The sequence below is a fragment of the Argopecten irradians genome, chromosome 2, assembly GCF_041381155.1.
Source record: "Argopecten irradians isolate NY chromosome 2, Ai_NY, whole genome shotgun sequence".
Lineage (NCBI taxonomy): Eukaryota > Metazoa > Mollusca > Bivalvia > Pectinida > Pectinidae > Argopecten > Argopecten irradians.
In genome coordinates, this window is record NC_091135.1 from 20,640,763 (window position 1) to 20,660,197 (window position 19,435).

Consider the following 19,435-nt stretch of genomic DNA (forward strand, 5'->3'; position numbering starts at 1 on the left):
TCACTATCTAAGTGGGCGGTTGCTACAACTGACTTGAAATTGCAGATGTGAGCACGTTCATCCTCCAAAATAAACACATTTAACGAGCATTTGTATTGGCTACAATAATTTTAAAAATGTTATCATCTCATTCAGGACGTTACCGTTTGTCTATGATATTTTGAGACCAAAGAGTCCGTAACGCAATTTAAAATTCATCGGGCCTAGATTTAATTATAAATAAGGATTAACTTCGCGGTATATCTCTATAATAGGTTTTGCGCGTTATATCTCTATAACAAAAAATATATTAATCTAATTCTTAAATGAATAAAACTGAAAACATTTCATGAACTTTAAGTTCACTTGTTCAAATGTGTTATATATGTTGCTGTATTGATAATTCTGGAGGGACCCATTACAATAAATATCAATCAATGTAAGTCTTACGTGTGAGAATGCTGAAAGGTGTGAAATTTTGATGAACAATTGTGTGGAAATGAATTATGAAGCGTAGGTGCAATCAGCTATTGATCACACGGTCACACAGAAGTAATTATAACTTGACACGACAGCTGTAACAGTTTGCTTCTTTGTCCCGTGCGTGGTGACCTAGCTATCCTAATCATCTTTGTTTATTATGTAACTTCCAATAGCTTTTAGAGATAAACGATGAACATGATATGGTATGCTATCTTTAAATACGCACAGTGTACCGGTATCTATGCGAAGTTTACCTGAAAAATTTATACACGTACAAGTATGAATTTCCCTATACATATATATATATGTGCATATATAAGATATCTTATTTTACTAAGCGTCTTTATAGCTATAAACTTGTATTGGTTATATCATGTCAAAAAAACCTTTTACAAAACAAAACAAAAATGCAAAGTTTAACATTTGAGAAGATGATATCGAGTCATTTCTGCCGTGAATGATTTTTATTGAATGAGTTTACTAAAATATGGTAGACGATTTAATCAATTGGTCTTGTCTAAACACAAATTCTGATTGTAATTGTCATAATCACTATACCTTTTTTTTTTACTAGGACCGGTTTTTCAACTCCGTTATGATTTCCGAAGTCATGGTCTTTTGTATGTCTCGTTTATTTTGCAAATGCGCATTTTAGGTCCATTTTATCTGCATAATATTAGAGACGAGTCAGTAGGAGTTGCCTCCCTTCTCCATTACAGTCCACTGCTGGGATATTTGTTTTCGTCGCCATCTTGGATGTTGAGAGGTGTTGCAGCGATAATGGACCGTCTACATTGATGTGGATATAAAGATGTGTGGACTTCTTTACATTCTGTCATCTTGACAAAACCTTCCAGATCGTGATTTTTATCTAATTTACTCTAAAAATGGATAAGCTCAAGAAAGAGAGGATTCGGAAAGTGAATCCTGTGTCACAGAAAGTCAAGCTCTTCCGTGCTTCAGAACCTCTGCTCAGTGTCTTCATGTGGGGGATTAATCATACGGTATGCATTCAAAATAATCTTCAATTGAATCTGATATTTAATCATCGTTAAGAGATAATGTCTAATTGTATCTAAATTGAGCAGGGCGTTGTTTTGTGTTGATTGTTGTATATTGTAAATGAAGACTTGTAATAGGAAATGCCATTTCCGGTTTCTAGTTAGTAACTGTTTTGCAGCTTCTCACTCCATGATTACTTGGAAATGATATTAACATCACATGCTTTTTCATCTACACAACACGAAGTATCATTTGAAATGTCTGATTTATATGCATGTAATAAATATTTCCATTAATGATATGCGTGTTGACGTATTTAACACTGGCCCACAAAATGCAACTTGTCAACAGGTAGCCCTAAGAAAAGTAGCACCCCAAAATTATTGGTCACAGTAGCAGCTAGAATATAGTATAGGCCAACACATTTGTGTGGAAATCATGGATGTCTGTTGTATTTCCTTCATTGATAATAAACAGGATTTTCACTATGACACAGAGGGCGTGTCTTTCCCATATCTACAATGTATACATGTACATGTGACTCGAGGATTATCTCTATTGTGATGTCTCTATATTGCTACAATACCCATATGCCCAACTTTACATAAATCCACCCAAATCTACCCATAAATCTGTTATCCTTCTGAAATCAAACAAAATGTGATATAAAATCTATCCAAATTCATACCAAAATATTCCGATATTCATTTGACAAAGTTAAGTGGCATTAAAAGTATAGCAGCATGATAAATGCATGTTTATGATGGTTATAAATATCAATTATTTATTGCTGCTTGCAATAAAACATATCAAAGAAAATGAAACAAAATAAAATTGCTGTATAAATTTAATATCTGTCACGGAAGAGGAGAAAATGTAGCGGCCAGACAGAGGCTTGAATCCAGGACCTCCAAACACTAGCCGGATGCTCTATGTATTGAGTTACCATGGCCAGCTGGTAGTCGATGAATGACGGAATTGGACACAGTACAGGCCAGTCCCGCTACATTCTTAGCTCCCTCCTAGATTTCCCAAAGTCTTGGGCCTCAAAGCTTAAGACACACAAAACTCTTATACCGCCACCATTGGTATTTTGTTAGGCTAGGTACCGCCACCATTGGTATTTTGTTAGGCTAGGTACCGCCACAGTTGGTATTTTTTGGGCTAGGATGTCAAGTTTGTGACATTCAGAAAAGTTAAAGGAGAAAATGTAATGGCCTCACCAGGGCTCAAACCTGGGACTTCTGGACACCATAGCCGAATGCTCTACCAATTAAATGAGCTATACTGGTTGCTGATAGCTAATCCAGTCTGTTCCTGCTACACATCCTGAACGATGAATTTGAAGTAGCTAGCTATATAGGGAGATACCAATAATCTGTACTGATGTACAATTTCTAACGAAGTGAATAAATCAAATAAACTCCAAAAAATGTTTATTATAATTTGATTTTTATGTAGCTATAGCTATATATATATCCTAATCTATTTGACTAAATTAATATTTGGGTATATTTAGATGATTCATCGCTCTCTTATATTGAGACTTGAGTAAAGTGCATTTATCCAGTCCAGTATAGAAACTTGTATTAGTGAATATTGTCCATAAATCTCAATAAAAAGAGGAGTTAAGAGGAGTCATCAGATGGTGGGCTATTCAAATCGCCCTGCGTCCTTGGTCGGTGGACCGTCGGTAAACAATGCTTGTTATCACTATTTCTTAAAAACTACTGCAAGGATTTTGTTCAAACTTCACATGGAGGGTCCCCTTGGTCCATAGTTGTGCCATACAGATTTTGAGGTTGATTGGAAAAACAAGATGGCTGCCATGCATGAAAACATTCCTTGTCATGTCAGCAAGTTTGTTGTTCATTATAACCTCGCTTTCGGCCAGCTTTCGTTTTGTGCTCCAAAATTAGAATATGACGGTCTATGTTTATCTTTTTTGAGGTAGGTATTCTCCACGTTTTCCTGTCGTTTTAGATAACCAATCATTGTTATAAAATATTCCATAAACATCTAAAAACCATATCTAAGCATACAGAACAGCTTATTTAAAGTTCATGTCCCTTTAAATCATTGCTTTGAATGGATATTAGCTATATAGGCAGATATAATTATATGTTGAATAAATAATGTGTCACTTTGTGCAGGATAGTTAGGAAGATTGTGACAGTAATGTCAAAACAAGTGTAAATGCTGATATGTTTGCTGATTATTTCCTCACTCTCTATATATTATTAAGTCCATTTCCAAAGTTTTTATTGCTATACATTAAAGAATATCAATACAACATCTAGATATCAATAAGGACACACAGTTAAACCTTGAGAGTATATGTGTACAATGTACAACACCCAAATTCATGATATCTTGATGTCAGCTGACACGTCATATTCCCTAGCTAGTCTGAATAGTTCTGTTGAGCATGACCAATCCTCTATATGCCCCTTGAGCAGATGAACTTCAGAACTTTTCCCCTCTGCATATAACTTATACAGACATGCGGGTAAGGGTACTCTATAAAACAATAAATGTTTTGTAATTCTTATCATAAATTTAAACCTTGATATTCTTCATCATCATTTTCTTTATATATTTGTGGTCATTATATATTTCATCATTCATGTTTTACGGGAGAAGACGGACTATAAGTTATTCAACTTGTGTCTGATCCCATTTGTATATATGCAAATAAAATATGTTTAAATAAAAAAAACCAAGTGTAAACAGTGCAAGTTGGACCTGAGCTGATCACCAATATACTACGCACTGTAGTTGGTTGTAAACTTACTGCTTTAGTGTTTTGTACAGTCAACTTGCATTGACAATAGAGATATAATTGTCTGTTAATAATTGATGTTAATGCCAGTTCCCTTGTGTTTGAGACAAAAGTCCTGTACTCTATAATCAATGTTTATTGCAGATCAATGTAAATGCTGATATGTTTGCTGATTATTTCCCCACTCTCTATAATATTATTAAGTCCATTTCCAAAGTTTTTATTGCTATACATTAAAGAACATCAATACAACATCTAGATATCAATAAGGACACACAGTTAAACCTTGAGAGTATATGTGTACAATGTACAACCCCTAAATTCATGATATCTTGATGTCAGCTGACACGTCATATTCCCTAGCTAGTCTGAATAGTTCTGTTGATCATGACCAGTCCTCTATATGCCCCTCTAGCGGATGAACTTCAGAACTTTTCCCCTATAGTATATTAATGTATACTGCAGGAAATAAGCTATCAAACTTGATCCTTGGTATATTATTGATCACTTTCAGTCTCATTGTTATGGGGAAATTTCAGGGGTTTAAAAAATAGGGTCTTCACATATATATGCTGTATAAAAATTCAAGAATTTCAATAAATTTTTCATGCAATGCAGTAGTGAGTCGCTGACTGCAGGCAGACACTGCCTGCACTTGTATGTTGGTATGTTATTAGCTAAACAGTTAAATAATTTTATAAGTGGAAAAATATAAACCACGTGATATAACACTACTAACAGAATGTTGAGAGTGTTGTTTTCTTCTTATTTGATCAATAGTACATATTATACATGTTCTGATTTGGTATGCATGATTTTAATTTTTTTTCAATTAATGTACATGTAATTCTATAGCTAAATTAAATGATAAATAAAGTATATGCAGATACAGTACCATTTTTCAAAATAGGGAGTACAGGGTATATATGCATGGCATCTGGCATGGAGTAAGTAAAAATATAATGGTTATGAATTGCTATGCATATATATATTTATATACCAGTATTACAATTTATTTCATATGGCAAAATTTCTGTACAATATGTACAATACGTATATACATGTATGTTGTATATAATACGATCTTTCATATATTACCGGTAGTGTAATTCTTTGTGTTGACCAATCAAATCTGAGAGAATTATTTTATGTACAGTACTATATATACCAGAGATCTTAATTGTTAATTATTGATACTCTGTGTGTCATTACTATTGCCTGTTATATATTCCTGTCACCATATATGGACCCAACAGACCTAATTCTGTTTATATATAAGACAAGGCTGGTAATTAAATGCATATATATACATATTGATGTGAATATCTTATTTGATATCCCACATGTATCAATAGTATCAAGAGTTCGTGAAATAGCTAATTAAAGGTTTAATGATAGCTGACACCAATATATAATTATCACTAGGATTGACTGTCAATGATAAAATCAATGACCTCCGACTGTGGTGTAATGACATGTTACTGTGGTTACCTGTTAAGTGTACATGTTCTATTGTGAAAATATTACACCCATGGCTATAGCAGCTATAATATGATGTACTGCTATGGCAACCTTCAGTTTAATTTTCACATGTATATGCTGTGAAAAATACAGGGAAAGGTGATGAGTGTACTAAATGTGTACGTGATAGGACTTTGAATAGAATATTGGTCTTTGTTGAAATGCCAGGCTACTTTGATTCTGATCACTTGTGATTGACTCTGTCAGCTGATTATGATTAGGTATGATTGATGATAAGATTTTAACAAGTTACTCTGACCTTTTCTTTTAACAATTTTGATAAACACACACTTATAATTGTAAAGAATGGATGAATGTAGGACTTCATACAAATGATGTGTTGTTTTATATATCCTACAGATAAATGGCTTGAACCATGTGAACCTTCCTGTTATGTTGATGCCCGATGATTTTAAAGCGTTCAGTAAAGTACGAGTGGACAATCATTCTTACAACAAGTAAGTGTACATGCTCCAGTGAGTTGTTCTGGCCCAGCGCTAGTGTCATCACTATTTCTTTCAAATTTTCCATAGAAAGTTTCTTGTTAACTTATTTTGATGATTTATAAGCAATTTCTTATGGAAAGAAATATTGACAAAGAGGCCAGGACTGGTACTGTTACCATTACAATCTGAGTATATAAACATGGTACCAACCACTGACCACTATAATGTACATAAATATGTTTCAAAAGTTTGAAAACGATACAAGTACATGGACAGGGAAACTTGTTGTAGTGACAACATCCATATAAAGACTACATGGTAAATAATTAAGATCACTATCATGACCAGTTTCAACACAATTTGTCCTGTAAAACGAAGACTTTTTCTATAAGACTTCTTTTTGTAAGGCCTTTTCTAAAAAACAAACAAACCTTTGTCTTTTTTGAATGAAAAATGCCTTTATCGTAGAACTTTGACATCTAATTTGTCTTGCTTTATCTGATATATTTAGAGAAAGTATGCCAAGTCATTTCAAGGTAAAGGAGTATTGCCCAGTTGTGTTCAGGAATCTCCGGGAGAGATTCGGAATCGATGACCAAGATTATATGGTAAGTCATTTTTTTAGTGACCTTGTATTGCTTAGTTGTGTCCAAGGAGATTCTGAATGGATGGTTAGGAGAGATTCTGAATTATGATAAGTCTGACAGATTAGTTATTCATTCAGTCAGTGCTGATAGATTATAAATTATTGCAATGCGTTGTATTTATTTAAATGTGGTATTTAATGAGTGCTCTGTCATAATTAATGGGGATATGTATATTACAACTGCAAATATGACAATTGATACCTGTTATATGCATCGTCATGGACATTGTACTGTTGTTACAAGATAGGTGGATTTACAATTCACTAGATGTTAAGAAAGGCAGTATTTTGTATCCAGTTTGTGATAAAAAGTGAATTGCTGTGAAACCTTACATCAATTATTTCGCTATGTATGTTTCCAGAACTCCTTAACTAAGCAGGCATTGGATGTAGACTCCCCCGGCAGGAGTGGGGCTAGGATGTTGATGTCTCAGGATAAGAAATTCTTTGTGAAAACGCTAGTCAGTGAAGAAGTAGAACAGATGCATCACCTGCTTAAACAATACCACCAGGTAAAATGATGAAAAAAATTATTCAAAAATTTTTGTTGTTCAAAATATAAAGAGAACTTTAATTTGAAGAAACCATATTCTAGTACATTATGTATTGTAAAACAATTTTTGAGAGAAAAAAATGAACTAAGGAAACAAAGGCAAAGTTAAAGATTTCAAAGTTGATGTGTTAGATACGGTAGTTATTTGATTGTGTCTTGAATTTGAAGCCAGGAGAATAGAAACATCGCTGAATTACAATAATTATTTTGTAAATCTCTGTTCTCTTTGACAGTACATTGTAGAGACTCATGCCCAGACATTGTTGCCTCAATACCTAGGGATGTACCGCATCACAGTAAACGACGTCGAATCGTATCTCATCGTCATGAGAAATGTGTTCAGTCCCCGCCTGGTCATCCACAAGAAATATGACCTCAAGGTTAGTGTTATATTCTTGAACCAGGGCAGAAATAACGTTAAATTCTACACAACAGAGTTGAGAAAAGATTAATCTTATCATGTGTTCAAAATATTTTTGTTGTTTTTAACTTTCTATTGATAAAAAATTCTGTTTGATACATAATATCAGGGAAGGACTCGCTCAACTCTTTAACATCTAGCTTAAGGAAATTTTAGTTGTGATGATAATGTTTTAAACACCTAGGATGATATTTTGATGAACATTTTTAATATGCTGTCAGGTGATTAATTACTCCTTTATATGTATGAGTCCTTATTCCACCTGATTACATGAAACGGATAGGCATACATAATGTTTCAAAAGTGTCTCCTCATGTTAATCTCTAACGTTGTTGGAGTAGTAATCTTATACCTTTTATCTGTTTCAGGGATCAACAGTTGACCGCCATGCCAGTGATAAAGAAAAGGTAACCGTTTCATATGAAGCAAACAAATTTTAAATGCCATACTTTTATTAAGATATCCTATATTTAAAATTTTCTAGAAAAGGTCGGCCTTAAAGTGTCTTAATAAGGGCTGCTGATCAGAAATGAGAGAAGCCCCATAGTAATCACTGGTTTCATCTGTCTTGTCAGTCTGTCCATCTATAGCTACAGTTGGTTTTCTCATAATACAATACTTAATAGATCTATCCTCGATGCTCCAGGATTTACTATCACTGTCATTATATATTTATCCCAGGACTGTGTCATGATTTAAAACAAAGAGCAATCCCCGCATTTTAGGAGAAAAAAACTTACCTATTACAGGTCTGCAAAGACTTTCTTTTAAAAATTTTTTTTACAGAGAATGATGCCCAAAAAAACTTCAAAGCAATACAGTGTACAGTTAATTCCATTCTGTTTATGCACATTACAGGGCCAAACTACCTGTTTCATCTGTTGTCACAAACAGAGCCTTCAATTTCACTATGGCAAAGTCTAGAGGTGGATTATATATTAACAGTGACAATAACCCCTGAAGTATTGATGGATGAACATTGAATAACTGATTTATGTAGATGTGCGAAAGTATCAATTTTTTTTTCTGAAAAAAATCAAAGATTGCCACCTTGACCTCAAAGTGGGTAAAAATTAATAAAAAGATAAATTGATTTCAATGAAAATCTGTATACCATGGTTCTTGAGGATACTGAATATCAGTTTATAGTTTAGAAAGGATCCTAAACTTGTCTGGTGTAGCAGGGGCCTTTCTGACTCGTTGGTATTCTAATTATAACTATAACAGTGAGCTTATTTGTTTCCACAGGCAAAAGACTTACCTACGTTTAAGGATAATGACTTTATCAGTGACGGCCTGTCATTGAAAATTGGAATGGATGCCAAGGACAAACTCATGGCTACACTTACAAAAGATGCTGAGGTAATGTCTGGAATCTGAGATCTATCTATCGACCTATTAAACATTTGTAAACATGATCTGACCAAAAGGCTTAATATCCCGTATAATCATTATTCTTTCATTATTTTCGTCCGTCATACTGTATGCACTATCCCATATAAATTTTTAATAGCATAGAACATGTTATTTTTATGTGTCAAACATTTTCTAATTTTCACTTTGAATGACAAAAGAGGGCTTTGATTAATTCAAATTCATCGTCTATCTGTTTGAAGACACTTGATTTATCAGTGTTTACCCCTGTAATAATTTTCTTTTTAATTGATCAGATTTTTGCAATCGTGTCGTTTTCCTACAATATTAAGAAATAATCATCAACATGGAAATAAAAGGCTATATGGGATTCAAACTGCTTTATTGTGAAATTAACCTTCTGGAAATGATTACAAAATGTTTCTGATATATTATATTAGTACATTATATACCTGGTATTATTGACTTTGTGTGTTAAGATGTAGTCCAGGGAATGGTGAATCTCTTGTTGATTCTTGCTAACTTATTTTGTGACAGTCACATTTGAAAAAAAAAAGAAAATAAAGAGATTGATATATGATAATAAATACAGTAAAATGAAAATGACTAAAGTAAATCATTTCAAAACAAGGTAGCTAGGATCAACATTTGTATATAAAAATTGAACAGAAATTCTTAGCAATATAAATGATGTAAATGATAATTTGTGCAGATAAACTTTTGTGAATTTATTTGGAAGCCAGTAAGGGAAGAGGTATATTGTTCTTGAGAGTTAGGCCAAGCATTTGGTCCTGGAAGTCAAATAATGTAGAGAATTTTTGAAAAAGATTAAGGGGTCAGTAAAGTTGAAATGGTCAGGAAGACCAATGTAAGAGGAATGGAGGAAGCAGTGGAAGCAGGAAGCATAATTGATCTTGAAATTCGTGAAAGTAAATTCCTAGCAATAGCAAGTTGGTTTAAAGTATATAAAGACCATCACTGGAATAAGTTTGCTATGGATTTTTCAGTTTTTGGCCAGCCTCCATTTGATGGACTATAGTCTCATTGTCGGAATACACGACTGTGAACGAGCCGACCGCGAAGCTATCGAAGCTCTGGTCCAGGAGGAAGCAGGGGGAGGGGAAGAGGATGAAAATGACGCAGAAAACGGGATTTTAGAGGAGGATGAATATGATTATGGAGGCGTGCCAACCCCTCCTGATAGTCCACAACCATTGGCTATGCCACCATTTGTAGGCGAACTCGATAGTAACTTGGAGAGATTTGGTATTAAGAGTAGTGATGGTGAGTGGTGTCCGGTGAATGGTAATAGGTTTATACAGGTGTTCAATCTCATCTGAAGTCAGTCTGAGACCTTGTTGTAATGCTGTATTACAGTGCAAGAGACAAGAGAGTGTTTAGATTGCTATCCATCATGATTTGAAAAGTCATTGGTGAAAGACGTAGTTTTAACAGTTACGTAGTTTCTTGAATGATAAAAATCATAGGAAAATTTGTATAAAATTATTTTACAAAGTGATTTGCTTATACATTTAGAGCACTCCAATTTAAAATGGAGCATTTGCAGTAAAGTTTATGGAGTGTTAAAGATGCTCCACAGCTGACAATTGGTATTTTTTACTATCAAAAACAGGAGCAGACGATATAGTATTTTTCTTCAAGTAAAAAAGTTACTTACTATACACTATTACCACCATTGAAAAGTTTGAACTTCTGATTTTACTTCAAGTTAAAAATATAAAAAAATAATTAATTGCATTCCAAAAAAAATCTGTGGCACTATATTCTATATGGAATAAAGTACTAATTGCACATGCACCAAAGGCAAAATAGATTATTTATATTATTTTTTGTGTTCATTAGACATATATTCACTCGATTAAACACCAATTATTGTTCAAATAATGAATATCATTTATGCTCTGTCTGCGGTGGAGCATTTTTAGCAAGTATAAGTCACATGAAAATTAACATTTACTTAAACACATTCAATATTGGTTATAAGCTCAACAATCAATATTTAGAACTAAATGTTATGTATTATTCTTTATCATGATTTAAGTGCCAAATAAAAGATTTTCTGTATTTCCTTTTTCCATACTTAGATGCATCGAAGAAGGAGATCTACTTTTTAGCAATGATAGACATTTTGACTAAATATGGGGTGAAGAAGAGGACTGCTCAGGCAGCAAAAACCATGAAACATGGAGCCGGGGCGGAAATCTCCACCGTCAAACCTGAACAATACGCAAAGCGATTTCTGGACTTTATCAGCAAATGTTTAGAGTGAACAACATGTTGCATGAGGAGTTTTCAGTTACACCTGATGAAAATAATTCCATAATTAGGACAGAAACGGAAGAAGTGATTTCCATATAAGGAGAATACCCCTTATAATTACAAAGACATTATTCCCAGAGACAGAAAAAGTAATTTCCATTGATGGAATATATCCTAGACGACAGTATTCGTCTTGGGGATGTTCTCGTCTGCAACCTACATACATGTACGACCGATCGCTTCCGGTTACGTCAAGAATCAAATTATATGGTCTAATTACACGATGATCAGTCGATGCCGGCCATTATATGACATAGTCATTTTCTAAAACAATACATTGCTTCGGCTTCTTCATACAGATAATTTATGTTATCCGACAACTACATATGTAAATAAAAAAAAGTGTGATTTGAATACGAAACTTTCTCTTTATTACTAGCTCTGCTTGTTTTCCTACAGTAAACAAACCGCGTGCACATGGTAGACCTTCGTTAGATATCTTAACAATAGACATGATTAAATAATCACACCACGATCTCGGGTATAATTACCGTGTACCTATAGCCTTCACATCTGTATACATGCCCCAGGACATGTCATGCAACAACTATGGTACAGGTACGTGTGTATTTCACGGTCGGTTGATCAGACCTCAATTCAATCTATCGGTGTCGCTCAGGTCCTAGACGACAGTATTCGTATAATGAATAATGAGGATTGAAACCAGGACCACAATATAATTGTTTTTAACTTATGTATAGTAAATTGCTTATTTGCCTTTGATGCATATGATAATAGTTAAAAGTTAAGTCTATCAAATCATAGCATACTTCATGAAATTTCCTCTGAAACAAAATTGAATATATTATTGTATAAATGAAGTTTTGAAAAGCACTTGTACTCCTGAAACCATCTCATTGCTCAAATACAAAATCTTTGATCAACCAAATTTCCTTTTAAACCCAAGAAATAGCATTGTCAAATAAAAGTAACATCTAAAAACTTATTTGAGATTACTTTGATTCATTGGAAATGTCACTGCCCTATTGTTCAAAAGAAAATAGTACTAATCAAAGGTTAGAAGCAATTTTGACATAAATATTTTCTGTTAAAATAACTTATAAAAAATAAGTGCGATTTGAAAGTATTGTGCTTTTACTACAGGCCCATTTTAATGAAGATATAAAAACAGACTTTGTAGCAAATGAGAAATTAAATTCCCTAATAAGCTTATATCACCTTTTGAACAACTGGTTGCAAATGTACATGTCACCAAAATAATTTGAGTTTGAGAACAAAATAAATAGTTGAGCAAGATGACAGGTTTCTGAATACATGCTTAGCTCAAGTTTTGATTTTGATGGACAGATCAATATTTGTTGTCAATTTCATGAAGGTTTTATGATCAAGGCATTGTTTTATAAATGATCTTGTATCATTGTGCTCCATCCATTGTCCATTTATTGTTGTCTGTATTCATTGTCTGCCTTCAGGTACTTACTGGGCTCAGGTCATCTAAATGTCCCGTCCCCCAAAAATCACTGGGCAGATCTTGACCGAATTACTAATATAGTATCTAGAGCACTTAAGTATTTAAGCAGTTCTACAGATATATTTACTTACATTCCTGGGTGTTAAATCCCAGACTAGATTTCAATATTGGATAAAAGCTCAAGCTCTAGATAGCTAAGAGGAAGAATTACGACCAAGTAGCCTCATGCATAATTGTTTTACATTGTTTGAAGATAAAGTCTTAATTGGTATCCATGTAGTATGCATTTTCCACTGCAATGATAATATAAGTCATACTTCTTGGGTCTCAATATACAGTACTTTGGGATGGATGGTTCTTATATCACTGGTAATATCACTGGTAGAAAATAAATACTGGTCATACTTTCCAGTTCACCGACTATGTTTAAAATCTGTGGTTTGGGACTTTCTTCTCTCATCCTTTTCTAGAGATTTATATAACTTCTTCTCTAGCTTCTTAGTGAAACTACCAAATGTTTATATGATACTAGCTCTTGGATTCGGCTAGGATCATATAATATCATTTAAATTGAAAGCAATGCAGAGATGTGGATTTTTTTTCTATATGTATTAAAGTTCATGCAATAACATGTTGAAATGTTTTCCAGAAATTCTTCTGAAGGATTATAAGATTGAATACCATGGTCACCAGATCTATATTAATAACAAATTGAGTTAGGGAACAAAATTTAGCATATCAACTGCATCAATTTATCCTTTGAAGATATTAGCAAAACAAAATTCATTTCTTTGTATAAAGGACCTGTTATTTATGTGAATGATCTCCATACATTTTGTTAAATTTTTAAAGGAACATAATTATGGAAGATGGACAAGGGAAGTAACTCTTACCACATGAATAATAACATCACAAAAGAGAGACATAAAAATGGAACAGGGAAATTTTAATTTTGAAGAAGTAAGATAGTTCATTTGCTGGTGGTGTAAGAATCTGAAATACCTTCATAAGTACACGTATACATAATTATTAAAGTTTATATGTTATAGTGATCTTTTAAATGCTAGGTATGACCTTCTCATTGTCTGCTATCTAACTGTTGTGTATGATATAAGTGCTTTGGAATCAAAATACAATGTACAATTTATCTAGAATGCTTATTTAGTGCTTGTTGTTCATAAATAAAGTAAATAGGAAGGTTTCTTGATGTAAAATATTCATTTGATAATATTGTGAACAATAAGAGAATGATAATGGTGTAAAACACAGATGATTTTTGATGTTGATACTTACACGCTTGATATATCTTTGTCAGAGAATGAACACTTTGATACCAAACACAGGCTTAAGATATACAACTAGTCAATGCAAAGATAGGTTACCCAAATGTATCAAAGCTATATATTGTTTTCTTTTTAATCTTATTTGATGCCACAATGCAATGTTTGTCGTCTATTGTCCATTGTCTAGTTTGTCGTCTATTGTCCATTGTCTAGTATCTCTCTTAATTGGTGATAGAATTTTAACAGTATCTGGATACAATTTTATTACTAGACCAGCATGTTATTTTAGAGTGGTGTTTCAATATAAATTGAAAACTTGAAAATCTTCATGAATATGCTCAAGTTATCATGCCACCAGAATGAATTCTTCTTAAGTACATATTAGTGTTACAATGGAAATGATCTCCTAATTTACAAATTTCGAGTTTGAAGAGATTTATAAAATCAAGTTAGAAGCATTTTAATGCAGAGTTTGTCCTCAGCCTTATATCTAGAGTTAGTTGTATAGAGGAAATCAAATATTCTCTGGGGCATTACCATAAGATTTTAATTCAAGACACGTCTCTGCCAGAAGAACTTAGATCATGCTAACGTTTTCCACCTGTAATCATATATCTGTCACAGGTATGTTATTCCCTGGGATATACCCTGTTATAGTACCAGAGACGTGGAAGTGTAAGTGATACTGTTCTATGTGGTTATTTTGCCTTGATTTCTATGGTAACCAGGTGGGTGAGATTGGTCCTCAAGGATACTTTGTATGCTATCATTATCCGCTAATGTGATTTGTTCAGAGACCTTTTAAATCACTATATATATATCTGTATGTATGTATAAGTATATAGAAATGTATGTATGTAAAAGTACATAGTATGTAAATTAAATCAATATATTATGATGTTCATGCTTACTAGAGAAACAATTTGTCTCAATGATTCTTGAAAAAAACTTTCATTTATGAACTTAAAGCTTGTGTACAACACAATAGAATTTAATATAAATAAAATCATTGTTCTTTTTGACATATATGCATGGCCAGTTAATAATCATGGACATTGATTGAGTGTTGTTGAGTTTTAACTCATACAGCCCTGATTAAACTCATGGACTCTTCCAAACCTCAGAATGGAACAGCTCATTATGAAATATCAGGGGCATATGAGTTATCAATGGATTAATGCGGAAAGAACATGCACATTATGTAATTATCTTATATTATGGTTACAAATTCTTCTATCATGTTATTAGTCACATTTCAGAGCTCCTATATTAAATACTCAATTTTATTTCCTTATTAAAAAACAATCATTTGATCGTATATATTTTATATAATGCTGTGGAGCAAGATTTAAATGATTTTTTCTTGATTTCTTAACTTACTAAGGAACCATTATTAAGGAAGCAATTCCAACCCTTCCTGCCTTCTGAAGACAACCACATGTATTAAACAAGAGCCTAAAGTACTGAAGTTGTTCACTAGGTGTCGAGATCTCGTCATGTTCAATGTAATAAACACATTTATTTGGTGTATAAATATGACCATAATGATGTTGATAAACGTGAGAGATGTGCGTTTGGTTTACATTACATAAGTTGGTAAACGTGAGAGATATGTGTTTGGTTTACATTACATAAGTTGGTAAACGTGAGAGATATTGGTAAGCACAATAGAAATGTTTGATTTACATTACATAAGTTAGTAAATGTGAGAGATATTCATAAACACGAGAGATATATCTTTGGTTATGAACCTTGCATGAAGTGACTTTATGCCTGACTATTGAACCTATTTGATTAGTGGTTATCTCCCTTGTGAAATGGCATAATGGTATCCTAAATCAGATGTGTCTATTATAATTGAAAATGAAGTAAATGTGACAAATATGTATAAAAAGTGTATTTAACCAGTATTTTACATCATATAAGGGAAAAGGTACCTGTTATGTGTTCAGTTTGACATGCAAGTGTAATACTGTTAGTGGTGGTGCTTTGTCCATTGTCTAACACCCCATAACAAGGTTAAGACCAAAAGAGTGCTATTTTGGCTCTCAAAGGCTATGGAACATACAAGGTAATATTCTATCCTTTTCAAGGTTATTTAAATTCAATCAAATCCAAATAACTATAGACGACATGATGAACCATAGGCCAAGCAGTTGATTGAATGACTATTGGTGTAGAGATATAAAATAGACATGTTTAGTTAAGTTGAAGGCAAGGCGTGTACCATCATCGGAGACCCACATTAGGTTTCTGACAATGGGGGTGTACTTATAATGTATATATGCTTGATATTGTTATGTAAATGATTTTATCACCAATGAAATTTCCTGCCATTAGCATAGTGGATGAAATTATGACCAACATTAACTCAGTCATGGGGGTTGAAAAATTCAGACCTGTTATTTCAACTTGATTAATAGCTAGAGTAATAGCTAATTTCTAAATATCATGCCGTTTGGCCTGTGGACAAAGTACTGTCTGATTGTGATGTATATCAGGAGAGTGATCTAACCTGTAACAAACTTTTTCTCCGTATCATAGTCTAGTTAAGTTTATCAGTATTAAGACAGATTTGTTTTATACACTTTTGTTGGATAAGGGAAAAGAAAGACATTAAAACATCAAGCTTTTATGTAAAAATGAACTGCATGCATAGTGTTGTTTATAATATTTATTTCAGTGATGACATTATATCAGTAATTTTATCATTAGACAAGCCGACAACAATTAATTCTGTACCAGGCTCCAACCTGACTTCACGGTTCTTACCTCATTGTTCATTTAACTTGCCAAGTATTTCTCAGAAAGCACGAAATCTAATAAAAAAATAATCACATTTAAAACAAGTCGTCGATCTTTTGATTAGTGAACTGGATTGGCAACACTGAAGATATACTAATGCCTTCCAAATCAGAGGCCCGTGTTGGATAGTTGTCCTTGCCATTGTTTAGTGGCTTTCTTCAAGCAGTTAAAATTTTCACACCCAGAAATTATTGTTTTAGATGTTAAATGCACATAGCCATGCGTGGTTACGCAAGAATAGTATAGTGTCTTCTTTTTTATGAACAGAAATCGTCCACAGCCTGTGGTGTAACATGTACTTGACACTGCCATATACAACGTTGGATTGTGTAAAGGAAAGCATTAAAGAATGTAATAAGATTCCTTAATATTCCTGAAATCTCAGTAATGTCGCCATTTCGAAGTTATCTTGATAAAAAACAGGGGTATTATTGAAAGGCACATGTGATGAGTGCAAGTCAATGAGACAATGTGTTGGTTATGTTTTACCTTTTCTCGCTGTCTTTGAAGCGCTAATTCATGTACTTTGCTAAATTTTGTAAAACAGTATTCCCGGTAATGTATCACTGAATTCATATCCACATAAATATATCACAATTTAATGTTTTCGCATTTGCGTTACCACAAGGAGACAGACTCCAAAACCACAGTACCCGTATGATCTCCACTAAGGTGTGTCAATGGCTTTAGCGGTTAATATGACCCACGTCATGATCCAATGAGACGAGGTAGTGCCTAATTATTGAGGAAACCCATCATTAAAGTCTACCAGCAATAAAAACCACCGGGAGCAGTTCTTATACATGATATTACGGTATCTGTACAGGGACCGTTCTGTACTTCGACGGACATCGACGGTGAAGATCTCATTTGTCAACGCATGCTAAACCATACAAAGACTCAAACCTACAGTATTGTTGACGACCTCATGGAGTCAACCTTATCGAATAAAATAACTACCACTTTACATTATTGAATTCTCAAGGGATTTAATACTCATTAACGGATATTCTCACGTCAAATCTCGGGAGATGTCCAACAAAGACTTCTTTAAAGTCTGATTCAGAAATCATCAGATAATATGTTGATCTAAATAATGTAGGATAATAGGCCTACGATTGGGGAATGAAGCATAACGTTAAAAATGAGGCTGGAAGAGGGAATCAATGATGGATCGTAAAGGCTTCGATCATGAACTGACAATTCATGACAAAGTGCGAAATAATCTATCTAGACAACCTAAACACCCATATATTGATGATTACGAACAGTGATACCAGTTGCCCACGTTGCATTATCATACAGGCTAAGAATCTCTTTATTTCTTTACGATACATCAATCTTTTAGTTGAGGGCGTCTATGTGAAGATAAATCTGACTCAGGGTTCCGTCCCTTGGTCGTCCTAGACACACACTACAAATAGCTGTTCAAGCGAAGTATACAGGGAGTGTTATGTCCTAGTAACAACTAGGACATTAAAGGACACCTTCGCTGTATGCTGAATCTACTTGTAATAAGGTTTGCGCACAGGATGTGGAACGACTGGTTTGCTCGTTGTCGTAAAATGTGACAATCATTGGATGGAAACATTTCCATGTGAATTTGACAGTATGCTTCAGTGAGGTATTTCTCGGTCTCGCAAGAGTCTATGGATATATGGTATTCGGCGTCAAAAAGATGACTTGTTTTCATCTTGTAGTTTTAACGAATCCCTGTACAAATTTTTTGTTTTACACCTGCTTTGTATCTGGCTTATGATAAATTAGCAATTGTACATAACAAACACTACACGTTTACGCTAATGAAAATGCCAGAGACGTCTTGTGATAGCTGCTGCCATTCCAACAACTTTTCCAGTAATTGCTACGAGATGGAGAAAATGGCGATGAAGAACATAAGAACTGTTTGAGTGAGACCATGGAATTGACAGAATACTGGGCAATATCAATTAGCTGATTTAGCTGCTTAAAAGAGACCCACTTGCCTTTCACAACTACATAAAATGCCCTCAGCCATTTTTAGGTCATCTGACCTTTAGGATGACCTATAGTCATCGTGTTTCGTCCGCCGTCCGCCATGAGGTGTACGTAAAACTTTTCAAATATTGAACTTCTCAAATTCTACAAATGCGATTTTGACTGAAACTTCCATGAAGTGGGCCCAAAATGGTATCAAATCGAAAATATCCACCATGACATCATATCTAATTAATTTCCTATAGACTGTTACCAAGGTAGTCAGATGATCGTTAATGCCCTCGGCCCTCTTGTAGATCGTCAATGCCCTTGGGCCTCTTGTAGATCGTTAATGCCCTTGGGCTATTTGTAGACGAGGTCGTGAACTGGCTTACCCTAGACTAACTAAGAA

The 19,435-nt window shown here is 33.8% G+C and overlaps 1 protein-coding gene across 1 annotated transcript; it reads left to right on the forward strand.

The window, feature by feature from the left end:
• The first annotated feature begins 1,175 nt into the window (after positions 1 to 1,175).
• On the forward strand, positions 1,176 to 11,682 carry LOC138314780 (phosphatidylinositol 5-phosphate 4-kinase type-2 alpha-like). The gene is made up of 9 exons (XM_069255312.1): positions 1,176 to 1,466; positions 6,128 to 6,225; positions 6,725 to 6,821; positions 7,222 to 7,371; positions 7,646 to 7,792; positions 8,202 to 8,240; positions 9,082 to 9,195; positions 10,215 to 10,491; positions 11,313 to 11,682. Exons 1-9 carry the CDS (start codon positions 1,350 to 1,352, stop codon positions 11,495 to 11,497), a joined length of 1,224 nt encoding a protein of 407 aa, XP_069111413.1. The 5' UTR covers positions 1,176 to 1,349; the 3' UTR covers positions 11,498 to 11,682.
• The last annotated feature ends 7,753 nt before the right edge of the window (positions 11,683 to 19,435 follow it).